This window comes from Piliocolobus tephrosceles, chromosome 18 (assembly GCF_002776525.5).
Source record: "Piliocolobus tephrosceles isolate RC106 chromosome 18, ASM277652v3, whole genome shotgun sequence".
NCBI classification, from domain to species: domain Eukaryota; kingdom Metazoa; phylum Chordata; class Mammalia; order Primates; family Cercopithecidae; genus Piliocolobus; species Piliocolobus tephrosceles.
In genome coordinates, this window is record NC_045451.1 from 60,512,854 (window position 1) to 60,539,383 (window position 26,530).

At 46.0% G+C, this 26,530-nt stretch overlaps 1 protein-coding gene across 1 annotated transcript in view; it reads right to left on the reverse strand.

Moving 5' to 3' along the window:
- GREB1L (GREB1 like retinoic acid receptor coactivator) overlaps positions 1-26,530 on the reverse strand; it is a 301,032-nt gene that overhangs the window by 20,087 nt on the left and 254,415 nt on the right. The window contains exons 18-24 of the mRNA XM_026456017.1: positions 20,376-20,509; positions 15,685-16,024; positions 10,197-10,312; positions 9,285-9,529; positions 5,742-6,319; positions 5,407-5,509; positions 157-312 (exon numbers count right to left, since the gene is read on the reverse strand). Coding sequence (XP_026311802.1) covers positions 157-312; positions 5,407-5,509; positions 5,742-6,319; positions 9,285-9,529; positions 10,197-10,312; positions 15,685-16,024; positions 20,376-20,509 — 1,672 coding nt within the window. The remainder of the gene's footprint in view (positions 1-156; positions 313-5,406; positions 5,510-5,741; positions 6,320-9,284; positions 9,530-10,196; positions 10,313-15,684; positions 16,025-20,375; positions 20,510-26,530) is intronic.

A 26,530-nucleotide genomic window follows, 5' to 3' on the forward strand; every position in this document is an offset into this window, starting at 1 on the left:
CCCAAAATGACTTTTCCATGTATTCTGTAATTTATGCCCTAAGAAACAGATATGAAAATTTAAAAAATCATTTGCATAAGAGTGAAAGAAAAGCGAGATGGAGTTAGTGTCCCCTTGACCCGGAAAGGGGGTGAACTTGGCTCTGATTTCACTGACCTTGTTTGACCCCTGCCAGCTTCTCAGTATACACCAGGCTCATCAAAGTGTACTTGGCGTCATGCACACTGACATCAAAAGGCATTTTACTGAAGCTCTCGATGTCAGGCCAGGGCTCTCCCTCTGACTGGCTCACTTCACTGCTTTCACTGTGATCTAGGACAAGAAGGAAGTGTGCAGAGCAGGTGACTGGCCTTCCTCTTCCACATGTGTCAGAGAGAATGGCTTTTATGGGACGTAGAGCCCAGATGGGTGGACAAAGGCATTTCTGAAAAATGAGCTCCCCTCTCCCAGTAGAGGAGGCAGAACTGTTCACACCCATGCTGAGAGGAACATTTGCCCTCACTGGCCCCCAGCATTCGTCTCTGCAGACCCAATTCACAAACTCTGGCATCTGTAAGATAACCTAGTCTCCACCAGGCCAAATTTCCTTAAACATTTCATTTTGGGTGATCTTACTTCTGTCTTGAGATTTTTAGCTGTGGGGTATTAATATACTGACACCCAAGAGATTTCAGGATGCACTGAGCAAAATTCCCAATGTCTTCTGCACATTAGAATCAGCTGAGGAGCTGGTAAAAATTCACACACTCAGGCCACACGTCCCAGAAATAGTTCAGTCAGAATGTCTGATGCTCAGGAACCAGTCATATTGTTTAAGGCTCCTCAGAGTGTTCCACTGTGCAGTCACAGCTGAGAGCCAGTAGATGTGGGTGTGAATCCTGGCCCTGCCCCTTGCAATGTCACACCTTCAGGCACTGTCCTTAACCCTGAGTCCCCAGATTATTGTAAGCTTTAATGCAGCCTCAACCACCTGGGATTCCCACCTCAGCCTCTTGAGTAGTTGGGACTACAGGCACGTGCCACCATGCCCAGCTAACGTTTTTGTAGAGACAGGGTCTTACTGTATTGCCTAGGCTGGTCTTGAACTGCTGGGCTCAAGCAAGCCTCCTGCCTCAGCCTCCCAAAGTGCTGGGATTGCAGGTGTGAGCCACCACAGCAGACCCTTTTCTTTTCTTTTTTTTTTTTTTTTGGCGGGGAGACAGGATCTCACTCTGTCACTCAGGCTAGATAAGCTCACTGCAACCTTGAATTCCTGGGCTCAAGGAATCCTCCCACTGCAGCTTCCTGAGTAGCTAGGATTGCAGGCGTGTACCATCACACTTGGATAGAGTTTTAAATTTTTTTGTGAGAGATGGGGTCTCTCTGCTGCCCAGGCCTGATCTCAAACTTCTGGCCTCAAGCCATCCTCCCACCTCGGCCTCCCAAAGCATAGGGATTACAGGTGTGAGCCACCCTGCCCAGCCAGAGATGGTACATTTAAAGTACCAAGACAGGCTGGGCATGGTGGCTCCCTCCTGTAATCCTAGCACTTTGAGAGGCCGAGGCAGGCAAATCATTTGAGGTCAGGAATTCGAGACCAGCCTGGCCAACATGGTGGAATCCCATGTCTACCAAAAATACCAAAAATTGGCTGGACGTAGTGGCGCGTGTCTGTAATCCCAGCTACTTGGGAGGCTGAGGCAGGAGAATCACTTGAACCCCAGAGGCGGAGGTTGCAGTAAGTTGAGATCGTGCCACTGTACTCCAGCCTGGGTGACAGAGTAAGAGTCTCTCTCAAAAAATAAATAAATAAATAAAATAAAGGGCTCTGACAGTCGCAGGCACACAGCTGGTGTCTAATAGATATTTTTTATTATTGGCCAGGTGCAGTGGCTCACACCTGTAATCCCAGTACTTTAGGAGGCCGAGGCAGGTGGATCACCTAAGGCTAGGAGTTCAAGACCAGTCTGGCCAAAGTGGTGAAACCCTGTCTCTACTAAAAATACAAAAAATTAGCTGGGCTTGGTGGTGCACGCCTTTAATCCCAGCTACTTGGGAGGCTGAAGCAGGAGAATTGCCTGAACTCGAGAAGCAGAGGTTGCAGTGAGCCGAGATCATGCCAGTGCACTCCAGCCTGGGTGACAGAGCGAGACTCCATCTCAAAAATAATAATAAAGTGCCAAGACAGTTGCAGGCACACAGCTGGTGTCTAACATTACACACACACACACACACACACACACACACACACATATATATATATATATATTTTTTTTTTTTTTTTTTTTGAAATGGAGTCTTTATCTGTCACCCAGGCTGGACTGCAGTGGCGCGATCTCGGCTCACTGAAAGCTCCACCTCCCGGGTTCACGCTGTTCCCCTGCCTCAGCCTCCTGAGTAGCTGGGACTACAGGCTCCTGCCACCATACCCAGCTAATTTTTTTGTAGTTTTAGTAGAGACGGGGTTTCACCATGTTAGCCAGGATGGTCTCCATCTCCTGACCTTGTGATTCGCCCACCTTGGCCTCCCAAAGTGCTGAGATTACAGGCTTGAGCTACTGCGCCCGGCCCAGATTATATTTTTTATTAGTGGCCAGGTGCAGTGGCACACACCTGTAATCTCAGCACTTTGGGAGGCCAAGGTGGGTGAATCACATGAGGTCAGAGTTTGAGACCAGCCTGGAAAACATGGTGAAACCTCATCTCTACTAAAAATACAAAAATCAGCCGGGCATGGTGGTGTGAGCCTGTAATCACAGCTACACAGAAGGCTGAGGCAGGAGAACTGCTTGAACCCAGGAGGCAGGGGTTGCAGTGAGCTGAGATCACACCACTGCACTCCAGCCTGGACGACAGAAACTCCATCTTTAACAAAAAAATATATATATATATATAATATCATTAATAATAAAATGTATAAGATAAAAAAGTAGCTTAAGACAACTTTCAAAGGGAGAAAAGAAACTTTCCAAAAAAGGCTAAAGATTGGAGGTACAGCTAATATCTTTTAACACATATAATACATTTATTTTTATATCCCTGAACTAAAGTCTGCACTTTGAAGCCTAGTCTAGTTTGTGAAAAGATGTCATTGTGCCTCTTGAGAGCACCATTGCATTAACCTGCACTAAAATGAGGGAGAAGGAAGAAAGGCAAACAGTGTTTCTTACTACAAAGGTCAAATGAGCTGTAACAGACTCGCAGCCCACCAGCACAGAGCAAGAGTCAAGATCACTGTAGCATGATCTGAGGGAAAAAGTCAAAGGCATCACTCTGTTGTGGTGCCAGGGAGCCTGGTGGGAAAGCTGGCAGGAAGGGCAGGCCTCGACTCCCGGTCTGCTTGGCTCTGGCTTTGCCCTTCTGGCTCAGCTCTTTCCGGGGGCCTTGGGGTGTTTTGAGGCCAACCTCGTGGGCCTGACAATCTGGTGCTGGGGAAAAAAACAAGGAGATGTAGATGGGAGGATGAATTTACGTGTGTGTGTCTGAAATCATGTATGTGAATTGATGAGAAATGGAAACAGGCCTGAAGCCATAAAAAAGTGGTTAAATAAGGCTTTTACCTACTCTTACTCAGCACTAAACTAATTTCTTGGGCTGGTCATGGAACAGGTTCACCTATTTAGGTAAAACAAGTGAAGTGAGATCTCCAAGAGCTAATTTGGTAGATGATGCCAAGGGCTTTCCCTATTCCAGACTCATCTTTGAGAGGCTTGCAAAGAACTTCCACCTGGTTGCTTCTACTTCCCACAGTTCCCTGCCAGCACAGTCAGACTGGTTGGAGATGTGAAGCCACAGTTTTGACAAGTCACACTGTTCTTCTTGTTTTCTTTTTTTTTTTTTTTTTAGACAGTCTCTGTCATCCCGGCTGGAGTGCAGTGGCGTGATCTCAACTCACTGCAAACTCTGCCTCTTGGGTTCAAACAATTCTGTGCCTCAGCCTCCCAAGTAGCTGGGATTACAGGCACACACCATCACGCCTGGCTAATTTTTGTATTTATAGTAGAGACGGGGTTTTACCATGTTGGTCTCGAACTCCTGACCTCAGCCTCCCAAAGTGCTGGGATTACAGGCGTGAGCCACTGCACCACGCCCAGCCGAGCCACACTGCTCTTAGCTGCAGAGTGGAATCACCTCCCTGGTGCCAGCTGGGGAAGACAGCTGGAGTGGTCTTGGTATGCCCACTGGCTCGCACAGCCTGATCAAGCACCTGCCCATGTCTTAGTGCAGATGTTTTGTTTGTGGTGCCAGCATTCAGTTCTACATATAAGAAGTTTTCATCTCATTATAGTAATCCCGTGCCTTCACTCAGAGCCTATGGGTAAAATATAAGACATACTCTGACCAGTCAACAAAGGACTAGTATCCAGAATGTAAATATGCCCTGGATCCTTAAGCAGTTGAATACTACAACTGGAATTTTACAACAGTTAACCATCCAGGCAATTAATCTACCTAAGAAGCCTTTATAAAATGCCTTTTTTTTTTTTTTTTTTTGCAGCCATAAAAAATAATGAGTTCATGTACTTTGCAGGGACATGGAGGAAGCTGGAAATCATCCTCCTCAGCAAACTAACACAGGAACAGAAAACCAAACACCGCATGTTCTCGCTCATAAGTGGGAGTTGAACAATGAGAACACATGGACACAGGATGGGAAGATAACACACACACACACGATGGGTGAGGGGCAAGGGGAGGGAGAGCATTAGGACAAATACCTAATGCATGCGGGGCTTAAAACATAGATGACGGGTTGGTAGGTGCAGCAAACCACCATGGCACACATGTACAGCTATGTAACCTGCACGTTCAGCACATGTATCCCAGAACTTAAATTAAAAACAAAAACAAAAATGCCTTTTTGCCCAGCACCTCACAGGACATTGTAGAGAGGACGCCAAAAGTAGAATACACCATCCCTGACCTCAGTGAGCTAAAAAAGGCTACAGTTTACTCAGAACTATTTGCTGGACACATTTTTTTCATTTTTTTTTTTTTTTTTTTTGAGACAAAGTCTCACTCCATCACCTAGGATGGAGTGCAGTGACATGATCTTGGCTCACTGCAACCCGCCTGGTGGGTTCAAGTGATTGTCCTGCCTTAGCCTTCTGAGTAGCTGGGATTACAGGTGTGTACCACCATGGTTGGCTAATTTTTGTATTTTCAGTAGAGATGGGGTTTCACCATGTTGCCCAGGCTGGTCTTGAACTCCTGATCTCAGGTGATCTGCCCGCCTTGGCCTCCCAAAGTGCTGAGATGAGCGGCGTGAGCCACCATGCCTGGCCTTGGGCACATTATCGTTAGCCTCCCAATAACTGCAGGTTAGGTACTGTAGAAATCCCAGAAGCCAAAAGCAAGTTCCCGGGATTTGCGGTTCAATGTCTTTGTCTCTTGCCCCTCTGCCCAGTCCTTGGGCTCAGCACTCACCGGTGTTGATCTCCTCCTCATCATACACATCCACCTCCAGGAGCCTGATGAGCATGCGGAAGAGGATCCTGAGGAACTGTAAATAGGAGCCTGTCTTTCCCACCTAACGGAAAGAGTTTTAATTGGGGAGGAGTAGAGGTGGGGAAGAGAGGGGAGGAAAAGAGATTAAGAGATTTCACACCTTGGCTTTGCAGTCTCCTGCCTGAGAGGCCTGAATGAGGTCCTCCTTGCTCTGTCACACCTGCTCCACCCCCAAGAGGTTCTCTGGCTTCTACTTCTTGGGGAAGATGTGCCAACCCCGGCCTAAGAAACGGCCCAGGCTGGCTTGGCCCTACCTGTGGGGGCCCTGTCAGCAGGAGCCGCCGGGGGTGGAAGTTTCGGGTGCCAGAGGCTGGGTCCAGCTGGTTGCTGTAGTCAGCGTGGTGCTGCCGGGCCGAGGTCCACTGCCTGTAGTAGAGGGACTGCTCCTCGCTGCTCATGTCCTTGTTCAGGAGCGGCCGCAGGGAGCTCACCCAGGCCACGTCGGCATGGGGCAGCAGGGATGAGGAGGATGGCAGCTTGCCACTCTTCTGGGAGCCTAGGAGGCTGTAGGCTGCTTTGGATAGGATCACCACTGGTGGCAGGGCTGCATGCGGGCCCCGGCAGCCTCTGATGGGCTCTCCCTGCCATGGGAGGGTCCTGGGTCCTGAGGACGACGATGGCGGCTTGGAGGTGGTGCTGCTCGCCATCTGGGGGCCCAGGGAGTCACACTCCTGCTTCAGAGTCTCCCCGGCTCCGGCTCCAGCTGAGCTGGCAGAGACCCCTTCATCCAGGCCCAGACTAGTGGCTGGGCTCTGGAAGCTGGGGGTCAGGGACTGCTTCTGGGACTTGTCAGCTGTGCTGGAAGAGCTCACTCCATTCTCCACGATGGAACCTGTTGAGAGAACAGACAGAACCCACCCCACAGCAGCACTGTTACTGATCTAAGGTGTGTGCTCTCAGGCTCCTGGCAGCTCTGGGAAGGAGGCAAAGGCCGGGAGAGCAGTGGACACTGGGCTCGGCTCTATGGCTGCAGACCCTGAGCAAGAAATCTTCCCTTTGCTGCTCTGCACACTGCTCCATGTTGCTTCCTTGCCCTGGCTTCTCAGTGGGTTTGGCCAATGGGAGTCACCAGCAGGAGATGGGGTGCTGCTTCCCTGGCTTCCCCTTGCATAGCCACCAGGGGTGGACCACCTTTCTCTACTGTGGGCTGCAGCTCAGGTCTGGAGAGGTGCTCCCGCCCCTCCCTGTGTCAGGCCCACGATGGCCAGGGCTCCCTGGGGTTAACCACCCCCCAGCACAGCACACCTCTTGCTCCTTTTCCAAGTTCTGTTCACATCTTAGTAAACAGTCCCACTACTAAAGGCTCCTCATATGACCTGGTTTGGGTCTGCCTTCTGATTCCTCCCAGGGCCCCACCCAACACAGGCTCCACATTCAAGTCCTGTCCTGGCAGCACTGGCTTCCTTCTAGGGGCTGAGGGCCTCATGCCTCTGGCTTCAGATCAGCTCCCTGGACTGCAGCCCCTTCCACGGACTCCCAAGCTAGGGTGGGGAATGCCTTCGCGCAAAGCGGGTGTAGACACACACGACTCCAAGGCTGGTGGCTTTTCCCTAAAGCAGCCCCACGCATTTGGCCAGTTCCTTTCAAGTCTGTGTGTCCTCCTGATAGACCAGCCACTCTTTGGTTTAAAGACAAACCAAAAACTCAACTAAAGGCCCAAACTCAACTAAAGCTGCCCAGACATGGAGGTCGAATCCCAACCTTGGGAGATCCTGAAAGAACAGCCATCAACAAGACGTGATTAAAACTCGCCCCTTCACTGGCTCGGCTGCCTGTGTCTCTCCGCCTTGGGGGAGAGCTTGCCTTCCCCCCACAGCACTGTGCGTTCTGGGCAGCAAACCTCCCCGTCACCCTCCGAGTCAGCCATGGCTGGGGTCACTGTGCTCTGTGTCGTGAGCATGGCCTGTAGGGAGGGACAAAGCAGCCAAGGGCAAACACCTTTGTGAGTTCAGCAGAGCCCCTCTCTGCTGAGAGAGAAAACTGGGGAGCCTGTTGCGGTGGGGTTGAGGCAGGTAGAGTGGTCCACAAGGTCAGCCCTAACCCCTGGCTGGGGGAGCAGCCGCACGTGTGTGGGAGCAGGGCAGCTCCAGCTCCTCCAGGCTGAGGGTCACTATCAACAGCAAACCCTACAGACCCCTCCTCTTCCATTCCTGCCCAGAGCCATCCAACAGCTGCTGCCAGAATGGACAGGAAGACCAGTGCTGCTTTTGGACAAAATTGTATGTTCGCATATCAGAGTGATGGATCTCAATGATAGTTCAAAAAAAGGGTGAGGGGCTGGGCGCGGTGGGTCACGTCTATAATCCCAGCACTTTGGGAGGCTGAGGCGCGTGGATCACCTCAGGTCAGGGGTTTGAGACCAGCCTGGCCAATACGGTGAAACCTCATCTCTAGTAAAAATACAAAAGTTAGCTGGGCGTGGTGGTGGGCGCCTGTATTCCCAGCTACTCAGGAGGCTGAGGCAGGAGAATCACTTGAACCCAGGAGGCGGAGGTTGCAGTAAGCCGAGACTGTGCCACTGTACTCCAGCCTGGGCGACAAGAAACTCTGTCCCCCACACACAAAAAAGGAGGGGGGCTAAGGGGAGAAGGAGGGGGAATGTGTTTCATTTTTAATCTCAGAATTCTCTGTACTTTGTTAACATTTTTTCCTTTTCTTTTCTTTCTCTTTTTTTTTTTTTTTTTTGAGACGGAGTCTCGCTCTGTCGCCCGGGCTGGAGTGCAGTGGCCGGATCTCAGCTCACTGCAAGCTCCGCCTCCCGGGTTCACGCCATTCTCCTGCCTCAGCCTCCCGAGTAGCTGGGACTATAGGCGCCTGCCACCTCGCCCGGCTAGTTTTTTATATTTTTTAGTAGAGACGGGGTTTCACCGTGTTAGCCAGGATGGTCTTGATCTCCTGACCTCGTGATCCGCCCGTCTCGGCCTCCCAAAGTGCTGGGATTACAGGCTTGAGCCACTGCGCCCGGCCTCTTTCTCTTTTTATCCTTTTTTTTTCTTTTTTTGACAGAATTCTCCTCTTGTCGCCCAGAATGGCCAGGCTGGTCTCAAACTCCTGACCTCAGGTGATCCACCTGCCTTGGCCTCCCAAAGTGCTAGGATTACAGGCCCACTGCTCCCGGCCAACATTTCCATGTTTTCTGCATTAAGCTTTATTACTTTCATAATCAGAAAAAATGGAAAGAGTGCTGCATTTGCTGTAATACAATTTATCCGAAGAAAATTCATGCCAGGCACTGCCACAGACCTGCAGTAATGCTGCAAGACAGGGGCCGGCAGGCTGCAGGGTGGGCGTTCACATCCACACTGGCCCCAGAGGAGCCCTCACCATACAATGCTTGCTGTTAACTGTTTAGAAAAGCCATTCATTCACTCATTTGTTCATTCATTCACATTCAAGGAAACATTTTGTGCCAAGTACTAAGCCATTTAGCACAAACTTACAGCTTCAGGACCTGGGAGAAAAACAGGGCCTTTGTGCAAATATGAGATGCATAGTAACCATGAGACGATGAAGGGTAGAAAAGCCTAGGGAAAATGGTACAGGCTAGGGTTGATAGAGTTGTTTTTAGCCTGTTAGCAAGCTCTTCCTTAAATGTTTACCCAGAAAAGTATTTTGTGACTGTTCAACAGTCATGTTTTCCAAGCGTCACCCCCCGGAGCTGGGTCTGGAGAGGATGCCAGTCCTGAAGGCTCCTCTGAAGGCTGTCGGGGTGTCAGTAAATGCCTCTGCCTTCTACATTCCTACACACCTCCTGACTCATGTCTCTCACGCCATGAAAGAGAAAAGAAAGTACTGACCGGAGGTCCCTGTGACGGCGCTGCTGTTGCTCTGGGGCCGCTCCAGGTCGATGAGCAGCTCATCGGAGTCATTCTCACTGACAGCAGCTCTCTCCTGCTCCTTCCCGCTGAGGTCCAGGGCAACAGTGGGTCCCCGGATGACCTCTTTAGAGACATAGCAGCATGCCAGACCCACCTCTTGCTCCAAGGCCGTGCGAGTTAAATAGCTTGAGTCAATTAACCGGAGGTCACAGTACTTCAAAGACCTGAACAAAAGTAATTGTGGTGTTGGTGAGTCCATCTGGCCAAGCACGCAATGTGTATGTGTGCCTGGTGATCTAGATGCAGCACACAGCAGTTAAAATCCTAGGTTTCAGTGCCAGGTGAGCCTTGACCGAAACCTCAGCTCTGCCACCTCCCAGCTGTTATGACCTTCATTTCTCTGTGCTTCATTTTCTTCGAATATAAAAAGAGTGGATAGTAGTGTCGGGCGCATATGGTGGTTGTAAGGACTGAATACAGGTAAGGCATTCAGGACGCTGCCTGACACGCACAGTAAGCATTCAACTAATGCTTTTATGGTTGTTGCCCTGCAGTCTACGGAGTCTAGATCCTTGAGGGGCGTAGGAATAGCAGATTAACAAAGACAAAGCACTTTATCAAAAAAAAAAAAATCCTGCTTTTCCTCCCTGCCTCTCTGACATTTCTCAAATGTGGCTATCACCTGTTCCCAAAATTACTGGATGCTCTCTGGAAAGCTAAAAAAAAAGAATAAAAGAAGGTTGTATGACTGTATGTATTATATCCCTGCATAAAACGATCCTCTTCTCATTACCTGAAAAACAAAGGAAATGACTGGGCGATCAGCCAAGTTTTAATCATCAGTTCAGCTGGGCAACTGATGAAAAATGGAATTAATTATTGAAATTGTACCTGGGAAAGGTTTCTCCAAGAGGATCTTTGCCAGTTAATATCACAATACAAGGCAGACCGTCTAAATCTTGGTATGTCCGAGGGATCCACTCTTCTGGTTCACTTCCTCTCCAACTCTATAGCAAGAGACCCATATGTTAAAATTAAAACTCTCATTTAAGTTTCTTTTTTACAGGTTTCTAAGTCCAGATTTCAGACATACTGTGCTTTAAAATGACTCCACTAAGTGTTTATATATGTGTATGTATGTGTATTTTAATTGCAACTACATCGCATATACAAGGCACTTCTGCAGGAAGGAGGGCTGTAGTTTTTTATCTCAGTAGGATAAAATGGGAGATGCTGGTATACCTCAGGCATTAGTAACACAAGCCAAAAACACATACAATGTGAAATATCCCACTAGTGATGGAAACCTTACAGAAATCCTGGCTAAACTACCTGAATCAAGGCACTTAAATATACTTTCTTCACATATTGGAGAAATTCTTGGGATTGGAAGACTGAAAAAGACAGTTTCAGTTGTGAATGACTCAGAAAAGAATCTCAGAATTCCATTAAAACAGACATTTCACCAAGAAAATAATGAAAACAATGAACCACTCTTGATAGTTATTTTCCCTCCTTCTTGCTTTACTGGCTTTTAAAATAACTAACAGGCAATTATTGGCTTAGGGCCTTGAAACAATCTCTTTCAAGAAGACTAAAAATATAACCAGACCTGGATTGAGAAAAAAACAACAAAATGAAAATGCCCCTCATTTGGAGGAGTAATGTAATTTGCTCATGGTTTCTCAAATAATAAGTATCAATTTTTCATATAAACACACATATAAGTAGACACATGTATCTTTAATAAATGGAACACCAATCTTGAAAACATGAATATATCAATGAAAAGTAATCCTACCAATTTGAAAAATATTCAGAAGTAAAATGATCTTACCGATGTGTGTATTTTAGAACAGAAAGAAAAATGACCATCTCTTAAGTAGATAAGGTGGTTTCTACTACTTTTCATTAAGTGTGTAGCATGTACCTATCCTTTTTATTACCTTTCTAGCAGGAGTTATTATAAGCAATGAACAGACATTTCTGATAATGCTTTAGGGGAAAAGACTAAGAAGCAAGGTGTTAAGTAATGCATACAACTTTTTTTGTTTTTTGAGACGGAGTCTTGCTCTGTTGCCAAGGCTGGAGTACCGTGGACAGGTGTGAGCCACTACACCTGGCCAGTAAAGCATACAATTTTATTTTAAAATAGACTGGTACTTCCTTTACTAAGCACAAAATGGGATTGAAAGAAAGTCACCAGGCAAAAGATAATAGGGTTTGATTGATGATTTGTTGATGCCTATAAAAGGCTCAATAAAGAAAAGCCAGTCTTTAGTAATAAACATTCCCACAATCACTTCAAATAAAATTTCTATAATTTGTAAAACTGGAAGCAGCTTAACCATTCTTAGGCTTTTACTTGTTGTCCAATCTTTTATTATATATGTGCATACTAAGGGGAAATAGGGAACCTACGTAACTGTTCACAAGTTTCACAGACTTTCCGTGTTTTAGAAAAATCAATGTGTCAAAACGATTTTTTTAATACTAGAAGAAAAATGCTCTATAAAAATTTAATTTTCCATACCATTTCATGTCAAGGGGAACCATAACACTGCGTCATTTAAAGCAAACCATTCTGGAACAGAAACCACTTTACCAATCACCTTCACACTGGATGCATGGTATCCCTGACACGGGGCTTCCCCTGAATGTGTTTTATCACACTGGATGCACGGTATCCCTGACACGGGGCTTCCCCTGAATGTGTTTTATCACGCTGGATGCACGGTATCCCTGACACGGGGCTTCCCCCGAATGTGTTTTATCTCCCAGAACTATCTCCATATAGGTCATGGCTTTACCAGGAAGAGGTCAGGTTATATTGATGGAATAACAGCTAAAATGTTTTACTGTAGGAGGACCTTTTTTTTTTTTTTGGAGACAGGGTCTCACTCTGTCACCCAGGCTGGAGTGCAATAGTGCAATCCTGGCTCATGGCGACCTCCGCCTCTCCAGTTCAAGCAACTCTCCTGCCTCAGCCTCCTGAGTAGCTGCGATTACAGATGCCGGCCACCACACCTGGCTAATTTTTGTATTTTTAGTAGAGATGGGGTTTTGCCATGTTGGCCAAGCTGGTCTTGAAATTCTGACCTCAAGCGATCTGCCCACCTCGGTCTCCCAAAGTGCTGGGATTATAGGCATGAGCTACTGCTCCTGGTCTATATGAGGATATTTATTTTCAGAAGATTAGTAGTCAAATCTCACTTTTACTCTTGACCAACCACAGCTAGCCAAACCCACTATAAAATGCTTTTCCGTTACATTGCTACTTCTGATGACTGACGGCTACGGTTCTACTGTGCATCAATCAGGCCCACAAGATGATTTTATTGCAGAAGCACTTAACACAAAAGATGGGGTGATCATTGAGTTCAAGGATAATATGAGGCTTGAGACCAAGGATATCTAATGAAAGCTTCACCTGCCTTCTGGAGGAACTGGCTTAAACTGTATCCTTCCAAGGGGTCATCATCAGTATAAGTTTTTTTTTTTTTTTGAGACGGAGCCTTGCTCTGTCACCCGGGCTGGAGTGCAGTGGCCGGATCTCAGCTCACTGCAAGCTCCGCCTCCCGGGTTTACGCCATTCTCCTGCCTCAGCCTCTGGAGTAGCTGGGACTACAGGCGCCCGCCACCTCGCCCGGCTAGTTTTTTGTATTTTTAGTAGAGACGGGGTTTCACCGTGTTAGCCAGGATGGTCTCGATCTCCTGACCTTGTGATCCGCCCGTCTCGGCCTCCCAAAGTGCTGGGATTACAGGCTTGAGCCACCGCGCCCGGCCATCAGTATAAGTTAACCACAATACATAATAGGATAATTAGGGGTAAGCACAAAAATAAGATCACATAATAGAAGTAGTGTTGGATTATACCAAAAAGTAGATATAATAGGCACAATCTTGCCATCCTGAAAATGGTGAAGGAGGTTGGTAACTTAGAAATAAATGAGTGAACCAGAATCTACTTGACAATTCAGTCTTGCTTAGGATGTGAACATCCCAACATGATCTCATATTTTTACTTCCACACAAATACAGAGTGTAAAAAGGACTGATGTGATCCAGCGAATTTGAGAATTTGGGACTTGTTTATTTTTATATATTTTTAAGAGACAGGGTCTCACTATGTTGCACAGGCTGGAGTGCAGTGGTGGGATCATAGTTCACTGCAGCCTCAAATTCCTGGGCTCAAGCAGTCCTCCTGCCTCAGGCTCCCAAGTAGCTGGGACTACAGACATGAGCCATCACAACGGCCAGAATATAGGACTCTCTCATGCTTACTTGTTGCCTGGCAGCTACTCATACCAATTGAGGAAGTAACACTGCCTTGAGAAGTAACAACTTGAGGCCCCCTTCGTTTAGGGCACAGGGATCCTCAACTAATCGCCCTTTGAAAGCCCTGCAGGTGATTCTGATGAGCTAGCAGCCAGATGAAGAACCTCAGGCCTTGACTGTGGTTTTCCAACAGTGGTCCAGAGGGGTAAATTATTTAGGACAGACTGATTTATACTGACTTAGTGACTGGCCCTTCTGAACACATGGCTGAAGACTCTGTAAGTAGCTTCACTTAATCAGTGTCAACAGAGCCCAGAGCCCAGGAGAAGACCCAGCAGCCTCACGTGCATTTTAGGTAATCTCTGGCAACAGGTGTGGGAGACTCAGCATGGTGCTGCTGATTGTCCGCCTTTCCAAATTCTTCATCATTAGCAATATTCAAATACTCTCAAGCCTGTAATTCATGTCTCCATGAATTATACTATAAGAAGCGTTTCTGGAGTTTTGTTATTCATCCTAGGAATTCCACTGTAATGTAGTCTATGACTATAACATAAAATCGTGAATGTGTACATATGAAACATAAATGTTACAACTTCTAAATATAGGAGTTTCTATTTTTTGGACAATTTTATTTGTTCCAGTTGCTTATCAAGCTAACACAAGATATTTTGTCTGCATTTTGGATTATTTAATTTAGGTTAGCTAACTGAACACAAGAAGATTTACATCTCCAGAACAATTTTTGAACACTAAATAAATATCCCCAAAGTAGAACTCTGAGAGATTAGACAGCCCAATTCTCTCATTTTGCAGATGGGAAACCGCAGCCCAGGGTGAAAATGCAAATTCCCCCAAGACTGTGTGCCTTCTTTTCATAAAATCTGTGCTGAACCAAATTTTCCTTAACCCAGTTTAGCTCAGTATTTAATGTATAGGGTGCAGATACAAGTTGGTCTAACTCAGACATACAGAAACTAGCTCAGTTCCACAGCGACTTGTAGGTGGATATTTGATTAAATGTTTTCTAATGGCTAGGCCCCACTGGATTGTAGGCCCAGAAAAACCGAGTTAGGTTAGTTGGTTGAGGTTCTACTCCTCCCACCCTGATGCCTGACAGGAGAGGAAGGGGAGAAGCAGTCAGTCACTGGCCGTGCAGCGGGAGCAGTGAGGGACTCAGTCATGCACTAAATCCTTCTGTAGGGTGCCTGGCGAAGTCTCAGTCCAGCCAAAGCCTTGGGGCTGAGGGTCAAAGCAAGTACAAAGAAACAACAAACTGTTGAGGATTCCACATGCAAGAGGGCCAGGAACAGTTCTGAGAACTAAGATGAAACAATACTTTACCGACTCTAGACATGAGCTCACAGACAGGCTAGATGAACAGAAAAGAATTAGTGAGTTGAGGATACTTAAAGCGTTACCCCCACCAAAGGTCTGAGAGGACAGCTTACCTTTTTTTCTGAGAAAACAGATGGCCGTGGGCTACATGCATCTTGTACAAGGCCAATAAACATGGGGTCAAATTGGGTCATCTCATTTTTTTTTTTTTTTGTTGAGAGGCGGTCTCGCTCTGTCGCCCAGGCTGGAGTGCAGTGGCTGGATCTCGGCTCACTGCAAGCTCTGCCTCCCGGGTTTACGCCATTCTCCTGCCTCAGCCTCCGGAGTAGCTGGGACTACAGGCGCCCGCCACTTCGCTAGTTTTTTGTACTTTTTTAGTAGAGACGGGGTTTCACTGTGTTAGCCAGGATGGTCTCGATCTCCTGACCTCGTGATCCACCCGTCTCGGCCTCCCAAAGTGCTGGGATTACAGGCTTGAGCCACTGCGTGGGGCCTGGGTCATCTCATTTTTTGCACCTGCAGTTGGAGAGCATGGAAGACCAACTGCATGCACCTGCTATAAAGGGGCTGGGCAATCTTTACAAATTGGTTCTAATTAAGAAAGTGAGTATGTCCCTTCATTGAGCCTTATCACTGTCATGGAAATCAAATTTACACACGTGTAAAAATCTATTAAACTCAGGCCCCTGAGCCACCTATGTAGGATTCCTAGAAAAGAGAAACAAATGGTATTTTAAAGGAGAAATGTCTGTCCAGTGCTAACCTTTAATCGCGCCACAAAGTGAGTTGCAACACTGAGTTCAGTGGCCGGGTTCCCAAGGATGATCTCGAACCGATACTGCAGACCCAGTTTGTCGCGCACCTCCTGTAGCCGCTCCTTGGCTAACATCGCCAGCTGCACCGAGGGCACCCTGATAATGAGCATGTGTCCCCTCCCACTTTTGTTTTTGCCTGGGGAGCTGATGAGGTCATCCATAATGCTGAGTGTTTCTGGTGTGCTGTGGTCTCGGAGTGACGCCATGGTGGTGAGAGCCATCAGAGCCTCAGAGTACTGCTGGATGAGAAGATAGCAGCGGACGACCATGCTGTGCAGCCTGGGGTACCTTCAACAGAACACAAGGCACTAGCACTCAGGCAGCAGGGCCAGCTGGGAGCAGCAAGGCCTGTGCAGTAAGAATGCAGATTAAGCATGGTGGGGAAGGGGCTACTGATCAGTAGGGCTTTAGCTCTAGAATGACCTGGGATCCCACATCACTGGAAGGAAAAGGCTGAGCTTCCGAAGCATTCAAATCAACCTGTTGGGATAAGTACAGCATAGTAAAGGGGTTTAGAGATTGTCTAGAGACCTCTCTTCTCAAATTGTGGTCTAGAGACCAGCAGCAGCAGCAGCAGCAGCAGCACCTGGGAGCTTGTTAGAAATGCTGAATCTCCCCACCCCAGACCTACTAATCAGAATCTGAAGCTTAACAAGACTCCCGGGGAATTGCATCCACATTAAATTCGGAGACACATTGGTCTATTCCATTCATAGCCACCATAGTCATCATGGATAATCCCTGGAGCCTCACCTCTTGCTGGTGGCATTGGGTTAGAATGACAGCACTGTCCACTTATTTCTCTGATATATAAGATCACAATAAAGGAAATGGAGGCATCAGTGTAATATCTGTCGAGTATTAGACATAAAAAGGGTAATTATTATTACTAATCTGAGGTCAGCCTCACAGATAGCAATCTCTATCTTTCCATAAACTGTTCCTTGGTGCTGGAGAAACCTGGAGCTGACTGGAGAAATAGCACCCCCTAGTGTTGTAGCCTCATCACCTGAGACCTGGCTCCATCGAGGGAGCCAAGCAAATCTCAGGCTGGTAGCAGCAGCCTTTGGTACCATTTTTCCCTAAGCCTGGACTGCCAGGGAAGAGGATCCCTTTGTTAAAATTGGCAGTTTTTACAATTACAGAGGAGTCAGAAAACAAATCTCACCTTTTGGTGCTATGCCTCAGCCAGGCCTGATGACAAAATGAGTACGAACTGGCAAAGAGGACCCACTTACAGGTATGGAGAGCTGCTAGTCAAGAAAGCAGGTGCTTGGCTACCCTGAGCACACTGCCCAGCAGTACTGCTGCTGCTGAATAAAAATAATTTTTTTAAAAAACAGAAAGTAGGCTGGGCGTGGTGGCTCACGCCTGTAATTCCAGCACTTTGGGAGGACGAGGTGGGCGGATCACTTGAGGTCAGGAGTTCCGAGACCAGCCTAGCCAACATGGTGAAACCCCATCTCTACTAAAAGTACAAAAATTAGTCGGGCACATGCCTGTAATCCCAGCTACTTGGGAGGCTGAGGCAGGACAGTCACTTGAACCTGGGAGGTGGAGGTTGCAGTGAGCCGAGATCATGCCATTGCACTCCAGCCTGGGCGACAGAGTGAGAGTCTGGGGAGCTGAAGAGGTCCCCATAAGAGTAAGAAAAATAAGAAAAGAAAGTAAGAAAATAAAAAATAAGAAATAAGAAACAAGAAAAAGAAAATAAGAAAAAAAGAAAGAAAGCAGGTGCTGGCAAAGTGGGCCCTGGGTCCAAGGTTGGCCAAGGCTCTCATGGAGCCTGGTAGAATAAGGCTGGGGCTGTGCACTTTCTTTCTGGTTGCCATCTGGTAGCAATGTAGCCACCAGCAGCTGGGTAGGCTGATGGGGGACTTCACCTTTGTTCCATTCTATAATTCTACTTAAAATACAACAAGTGGTCCACTGGCCTTGCACAGAAAAACCTCCCGGTCAAATAAATGCCAATGACAGCTATCAAATGAATAACACATGAACACTTTTGAGGTGTTTTAGAACTGGAAAGCACCAAGATGCTCTGTATATGAACAACTCTGTCTTTTGTTTTTCTTTGAGACGGAGTCCCGCTCTGTCACCAAGGCTGGCATGCTGGAGTGCAGTAGCGCAATCTCGGCTCACTGCAACCTTTGCCTCCTGGGTTCAAGTGATTCTCCTGCCTCAGCCCCCTGAGTAGCTGGGATTACAGGCATGTGCCCGGCTAATTTTGTATTTTTAGTAGAGACAGGGTTTCTCCATGTTGATCAGGCTGGTCTCGAACTCCTGACCTCAGGTGATCCGCCCGCCTCAGCCTCCCAAAGTGCTGGGATTATAGATATGAGCCACTGCGCCTGGCCTCTTTTTTTTTTTTTTTGAGACGGAGTGGACTTTTGCTCGGACTGGAGTCCAATGGCGCAATCTCAGTTCACTGCAACCTCCCCTCCCGGGTTCAGATGATTCTGCCTGCCTAAGCCTCCTGGGTAGCTGGGATTACAGCGCCCGCCACCACGCCCGGCTTTTTTTTTTTTTTTTGTATTTTTAGTAGAGACAGGGTTTTGCCATGTTGGCCAGGCTGGTCTCGAACTCCTGACCTCAGGTGATCCACCCCACCTTGGCCTCCCAAAGTGGTGGGACTACAGGCATGAGCCACCACACCTAGCCCACTCTGCCTTTTCATAGGAAGAGAATGAGTTCAGGGGCAGAGAGAAGTTCAGTTGCTTGTCCCAGTTCATACAACTGATCAGAGACAAAGCTAGGTCTAGATTTTATCCAGTCTCTAGCAATGTCTTCACACATTGCAAGGATTTAGCAGGTTGGGTAGAAATGAAGAAATCCTTCAGTTCAATAAATCCTGGGCTGGTTCCTTCAGGTATTCAGTAAGTCACAGCTACTATTAGGCTGGGGTGACTGGGCTGGAGGAAATAAGTATAGATAATCTATGTTTCAAGCTTAATGCTTTTTTGCTGGGCCACGTAGAAAAGCCAAAGTTAGAATAAATGGTAACTTTGATATCTGGCATTTCTATTTCATACTCTGAAGGAATCATGAAGTTAGAAGTGCACAGTTTCTCCAATCTGTCATGCCTGCATTAAACTATACTTACAACTTTTGTAGCACAAAACTACAATAGGAAGTTGATGGGACCATCATTTAAAATAAAAGTTATGAAACTCTGAATGATGTTACCAGAAAAAGAAGATGCATTTCAAGCTGGTGGATGTAACAGGTGGGTAGGAACGCTTAGAGGGGGTACTCATGGAATGACTTCGGAAAATTAAGACTACACGTGCTGTGAAAGGATTAATGTCACAGTGTCAGTTAAGACTTCCCTAACCCAACAGCTGCAAAAATACCAAACCCTACTTGAGCCGGCGCTCTTTCTGGATGCAGTATTATAACTTGTTGAATAGGATGCATCCATAGGTCCTCATTGTAATTTCCTTTTCTTTTTTCTTAGCAAAATTATGGGCAGGTTTGTTAAATAGACGTTAAATAATATGATCAATTAAAGGCATTCGAAGAACTACAGCTACTAAAAATTAGAATGGCCTCATAAAATAAAGCCCAATTGCCCCAACATTGGATGAGCAAACAGAATACTGTGGAGGGCAGAGAGGGACCTGTATTAGGTTAGGTAAATTCGAATGTCTCTACCTACCTTTCAATCTATGATTCAAGGTGACAGAGAGAAAAAAACTCTTTCAGAGTTTAATCTGGAACTGGGGACTTTTTTTTTTTTTTTTTTTTTTTTTAAAGAAAAGGAAGAGAAGACAGAAGAGTTATATTCCTTAATCCCTAAGGTCAGGGACTGGAGGAGGCACCCCAAGAACTGAATTCACCTCAATTATCTGATTGCTCTTTAATTTCTTCCAGGGTATACTTCAAATCTCTTATAGTAAAGTTTAGTTTTTACTGAATCATCTTAGGGTCCTTGCCTGTGCTGGACAGGGGAGAAAAGAGGGAAAAATGTCAAAGTCTGAGGTGTAAGGTAGGAGAGGCCGGAGCTCAGAGAAGGGGGTCTTTTTTTTTTTTTTTTTTGAGACAGAGTCTCACTCTGTCGCCCAGGCTGTAGTACAGTGGCGCCATCTCAGCTCACTGCAAGCTCCACCTCCCCAGCTCACGCCATTCTCCTGCCTCAGCCTCCCGAGTAGCTGGGACTACAGACGCCCGCCACCACACCTGGCTAATTTTTTGTAATTTTAGTAGAGACGGGGTTTCACCGTGTTAGCCAGGGTGGTCTCAATCTCCTGACCTCGTGATCCGCCCGCCTTGGCCTCCCAAAGTGCTGGGATTACAGGCGTCAGCCACCGTGCCCGGCCAAAAGTGGGTCTTGAATAAACAAATCCCTCTCTGCCCTTTCCATCTCCTGATGATAGCATAATGAAGCATGACTGGAAGCTGACTCAGCATGAAGAGTAGTGCAACGGCCCACTTCGGTTGTATTTTCCTTTATTGGTCTTGGATGATCACATAAAACAATAGTAGGGCATCTTAGGAAAGGATTTTTAATTTGGCCTTTGCATGTTACCTGCAAGGGCTCCATCAGACACCCTGTAGCACTGACACAAAAGGCTTTTGGCTATTTTAGATCTACAAGTACCGCTAGAGAGAAGAGCAGAAGGCCTTATTTACTATTTACCTCTCCAAGAGTGTGTTCACCATTTTTTCAAAAGTCTCGTCACATCTCAGAAGTGGGCTCGTGATCCCCCACTGCAGAGACTTGCTGTACTCATTCAAGCCAAAGTACAGCTTCTCCTCGCAGCCCACGTCCTCCTGGTTCAAAATACAGAGCAAAAACCCAATGAGGACAGGATACAGTGTGTCTTGTTTTCTAGAAAGTGGGGTGGGGGGGGGGGTTTGGGGGGGAGTCCCTGTAAGAGGTTATTTTCTGACAAGTAAGAAAAAAATATTGTGTTTCATTATGTAACCCAACACCAACTCTACAGTCATCTCTGAGGCACTAAGTGAAATTTATTTTCATTTCAAAGGAACTGAATATGTGATTAGTGGAAAGCTGACACACTTCCTTCAGGCACATGGTTCGTTTTCTTTTTCTTTTGTTGGGATACACAAGGTCAGACAGCCTCAATTCTCAGCCTTTTTCCCTGCTGGAAGCAGTTCTCTATACAGATAAATAGGCTCTCCTGAGAACTCTCTAGATACTGACAAACTCCTCTGTTACAGAAACCTTAACTTTTCTGACATCATTTCATAATGGTAATTCATAAAAGCTTATCTTTGCAAACAAATTTTACTTTAAAAATGGAATACACGCTTTCCTTAAACAGGACCCACAGTATTTAATGTGGCCCCCCTCTTGATGAGTCAGTCATTACTACGAAAATAAATAGCTATTTTAGGATGTGACACAAAGATGCCCTCAGAGGATCTTGAGAAGGGTGACAAGTTGCTTATCCTTAAACTCAGAAGCTCCAGGATATTAAATAAGCTTTTTGAGTTCATGAATCTGTTTTTGTTTATAGTTTTTTTTGCATCTTTTCTGCATTAGTTTTTTACAGTCACGTCTTGCTGTTATGTTGCCTGTGCCATTTGGTCTATTTTATTTTATTTTATTTTTTGAGACCAAGTTTTTTCTTTTGAAACCAAGTTGCCCAGGCTGGAGAGAAATGGCACAATCATGGCTCACTGCAACCTCCGCCTCCCAGTTTCAAGTGATTCTCCTGCCTCAGCCTCCCGAGTGGCTGGGATTACAGGTGTCCACCACCATGCCTGGCTCATTTTTTTTTTTTTTTTTTTTTTGCATTTTTAGGAGAGACGGGGTTTCGTCACGTTGGTCAGGCTGGTCTTGAATTCCTGGCCTCAGCCTCCCAAAGTGCTGCGATTACAGGCATGAGCCACTGCACCTGGCCCACTTTTGTTATTTATTATGTGTTGACATTTTTATTTAAGCACTCTCCAACTCATAAAGGAAATAAGACAGCTTTAAAAAATGTAATAAGATAAAAGCTGGGTGCAGTGGCTCACACCTGTAAACCCAGCACTTTTTTTTGAGATCAGCCTGGCCAATATGGTGAAACCCCATCTCTACTAAAAATACAAAAATTAGCCAGGCATGGTGGCGGGTGCCTATATACCCAGCTACTCGGGAGGCTGAGGCAGGAGAATACCTTGAACAAGGAGGTGGAGGTTGCAGTGAGCCGAGAGAGTCACTGTACTCCAGCCTGGGCGACAGAGCGAAATTCAGTCTCAAAAAAAAAAAAAAAAAAATTATATACATATATTAAGATAAAAATAAATTAAGCAATCAGAGGAAGAAAAAGCAAGGGTAAGAGAAGGAAGACTGGGCCAGGGATAAAGTAAGTATTCCCTAAAATGCATGCCAGTAGTTTCCACATATTTTGTTAGAAGTGGGCTACAAATTTGGTAGCCCAAATTCTGAGCTTTTTTTTTTTTTTTGAGGAGTCTCACTCTGTCACCCAGGCTGGAGTGCAGTGGTGTGATCTCAGCTACTGCAACCTCGGCCTCTTGGGCTCAAGCCATTCTCCTGCCTCAGCCTCCCAAGTAGCTGGGACTACAAGCACGCACCACCACACCCAGCTAATTTTTGTATTTTTAGTAGAGATGAGGTTTCACCATGTTAGCAGGCTGGTCTTGAATTCCTGACCTCAGGTGATCCACCTGCCTTGGCCTCCCAAAGTGCTGGGATTACAGACATGAGTCAATGTGCCCGGCTGGTTCTGAGCTTTTCAGTAACCATCTAAAGAGAAACAACTGTATGATTTATAAGGCCCATAAGATAAAAATAAAGCGAGTTTTAACTGAAAGCTTCTAATTTTTTGAGCCCCCCGCCCCAAAACCCTGCTTTTGGGAATACATTTGAGAGTAAACAGGCTTTATGAGAGCACCAGAATATGTTCTTAGAGATACTGGAGACTGACAACATAGATTGAATGACATCTGTTTTCAAGGCTAGAAGCCTTTGCTTATTTCGTTCTGGGCTTAGCTGTGTTCTGGGTAACTGTGTCAAATAAGTCATTTCCCAGGGAAAAAAGTCATCCATCTAAGCTTCCCTCCTCATCTAGACTGCAGACACAGAGTCATTTGGAAAAGCTTTATGAAGTGTGTACTTGGTCGGCCAGGCACGGTGGCTCAAGCCTGTAATCCCAGCACTTTGGGAGGCTGAGACGGGTGGATCACGAGGTCAGGAGATCGAGACCATCCTGGCTAACACGGTGAAACCCCATCTCTACTAAAAAAAATACAAAAAAACCTAGCCAGGCGAGGTGGCAGCGCGGCGTCTGTAGTGCCAGCTACTCAGGAGGCTGAGGCGGGAGAATGGCGTGAACCCAGGAGGCGGAGCTTGCAGTGAGCCGAGACAGCGCTACTGCACTCCAGCCTGGGCGACAGAGCGAGACTCCGTCTCAAAAAAAAAAAAAAAGTGTGTACTTGGTCTTCACATTTCCTGCTCATCCTTGGCCCCTTTTTCTTTGGGAAATTATTAAATCCTACTCCGAGCCTGCTGCTCTTCCTGACACAGCATTAGAACTGCTGGATACGATGCATCCACCTTGCATCCACCTGTCCTCGTTTTTATCTCTCTCTCTTTTTTCTTAGCAGGTTGGTAAATAGACGGCCTGTGATTAACTAGAGCCAGTATGGGTTTTGAGAACTAGAGCTACTAAAAATTAGAATTAGAAGTGAATGGTTTCCCCGTCTGTTCTGTTTGCATTAAACTGTAATGATGGTTTTGTGTTACAAAAGTTTTAATAGAAATGAGTGGAACCATTCTTTAAATCATGAGTTATGAAACTGAATGATTTTACTGTAAAGATACGTTTCAGGTATCATAAATCGTATGACTTATTGAATCACTATTTCTGGGGGGAGAATGTCCCTTCTCATAAGGCAAACTCTCCTGTGTGGAAGGCCTGCCCTCTCAGTGACCCTCCATGCTCCCAGTGCTTTCGCTGCTGTCTCTGCCTTTGCTCCTGTCCAACGCTCTGCTCTCCAGATGCTGTTCCCTGGAAGGTCACCAAGGACTCCTGAGGCCAACGCCAGTGGTGATGACTTGTTGGCCCCTGGCCTCACTGCCCTCTTGGCAGTTCTCTTTGTTATTTTCTTCCATGATTCTAACCACACTAGCTGCCTCAATAATCACTGTTTGTTAAAACAAAACAAAACAAACAAAAAAACAAAAAATCTACACAATGGTGTGCTCACCTGCATCTTAACTCAAAGTCAGTCTCATCTGCCCTCCACAAATCAAACTTCTTTCCGGCCAGGCACAGTGGCTCATGCCTATAATCCCAGCACTTTGGGAGGCCGAGGAGGGCAGATCACTTGAGGTCAGGAGTTCAAGACCAGCCTGGCCAACACGGTGAAACCCCATCTCTACTGAAAATATAAAAAATTAGCCAAGCGTGGTGGCGCACGCCTGTAATCCCAGCTACTTAGGAGGCTGATGCAGGAGAATCGCTTGAACCCGGGAGGCAGAGGTTGCAGTGAGCCGAGATCGTGGCACTGCACTCCAACCTGGCTGACAGAGTGAGACTGTGTCTCAAAAAACAAAACAAAACAAAAAACTTCTTTCAACTTCTTTTTTCCAACTAAAGGTAACACCTCAAAAATATTTCTGGTTCTTCCCTCTCCCTGAATAAACAAATCCTAGAAAATGTACCATGTCTCCCATCCATTTTATTGCCAGGACCATCATTCTGATTCATGTATTTGTTCATTCTAACCCAAATTATCAGAAAAGCCACTGACTGATCTACTTCGAATCACTTTGACTTAGCCTCTAGATTGAATGAACTGCCTCTCAGTAGCTATTAAAGCTGAACATACACGTACTTGATGACCCAGAAATTTCACTCTCAGAGACCCAAAAGAAATGCATACATACATTTACTAAAGGGTGTGCCAGGATGTTACAGCAGTACTATGTAAAATAAAATAGGATGGATACATGAACGGTGGTGGAGTCATACAATGTAACACACACACAAAGCAAAAAGAATGATTTACGATTCATGAAAACTACAAATTTCCCAAACAAAATGTTAAGCAAAGGAAGTCAGAAACAAGAGAGTACATACTGCATGTTTCCATTCACATAAGCTCCATACTGAGCAAAACAAATCTGTAGTACAGGAGGCCGGAATAGTGTTACCCTTTAGTGGGGGTGTCCAGAAGGGACACAGGACTTCCAGGGTGGTGGTAAACAAACTAAACATTTTACATTGTTAACAAGAAACAGGTAAATTCTAATAATGCTATATATATATATATATATATATACACACACACACACTAATTCTAATTATATAGTGTGTATATATATACACTATATGTAGTATATATACTATATACTAAATTCTAATAATGCTATATATATGTGTGTGTGTATATATACTCTGGCTAAAAAATCCTTAATGCCTGTATAATAAGTGTAAACTTTGCTAGCCTGGCACTGACAGCCTCCATGTGTGTATTTCCAGGCTTCTTTTGCATCCTATGCAGCATTCTCTGAAAAATGCCCAGTTTCCTCCTCTGTGTCCCCTGCCCACCCTGTCTGCTGCCAGGAGTGCCTCCTCCTGCCCCCACCCCCCTGCCCAGGCCTTCCTGTCTCCCCAGGGCCATCATCCTCTGTTCTCTTATCCATGGAGCTTCCCCTGGACCTCTCAAATAAATGTGACTCCTCCCTCGCTTCAACTCCCAGAGCATTTTGTTTTTCTGAAATTGTCTTATTCTCCTCTGGATAATAGTGACTTAGATATATACTTCGCTTTTTCCTCTAAACTATCAGTTTTCTTTTTCTTTTTTTTTTTGAGACAGAGTCTCACTCTGTCACCCATGCTGGAGTGCAGTGGCACTATCTCGGTTTTTTGCAACCTCCACCTCCCGGGTTCAAGTGATTCTCCTGCTTCAGCTTTCCGAGTAGCTGGGATTACAGTTGCCCGCCACTATGCCTGGATAATTTTTGTATTTTTAGTAGGGACGGGGTTTCACCATGTTGCCCAGGCTGGCCTCAAACTCCGGACCTCAAATGATCTGCCTGCCTCGGCCTCCCAAAGTGCTGGGATTACAGGTGTGAGCCACTGTACTCAGCTTAAACCATCAGTTTTCTGTGTGTTCTTTGCAAGATTCAACACAAGTCCACAAGTGTGCTCAATCATATTTTTTGAATTCAATTAATTTGCTTTTTTCCAATTATCCCTCCTGGGATATAGGCTTCAAGATAACTAAAGGACGCTGATCATCAGGAACTTCTCCCTTACACGTATAAAGTTGTTGTACATTAAATTTTTTTCCCCTTTATCCCATGTTGATCTCAATTTCAGGGACAATTTCTTTAAATCTTAAATTGAAGAAGAGTATAACTCTTCACCTCTCAATTAGTTTGAACAAATACCTGATATCATATCTTTAATCCAGAAGAACATCACTAGATATGTCTAAGATAAGAAGCCCCTCATCTTTTTTTTTTTTTGAGATGGAGTCTTTCTCTGTCGCCTAGGCTGGAGTGCAGTGGCGTAATCTCGGCTCACTGCAATCCCCATTTCCTGGGTTCAAGCAATTCTCCGGCCTCAGCCTCCAGAGTAGCTGGGATTACAGGTGCCTAGCCACCACACCCGACTAATTTTTGTATTTTTAGTAGAGATGGGGTTTCACCACATTGGCCAGGTTGGTCTCGAACTCCCGATCTCAAGTGATCCACTCATCTCAGCCTCCCAGGGTGCTGAGTTTACAGGCGTGAGCCACTGTGCCTGGCCAAGAATCCTTTTCAGAAACATAACCACAGGCTAGGTACAGTGGCTCATGCCTGTAATCCTA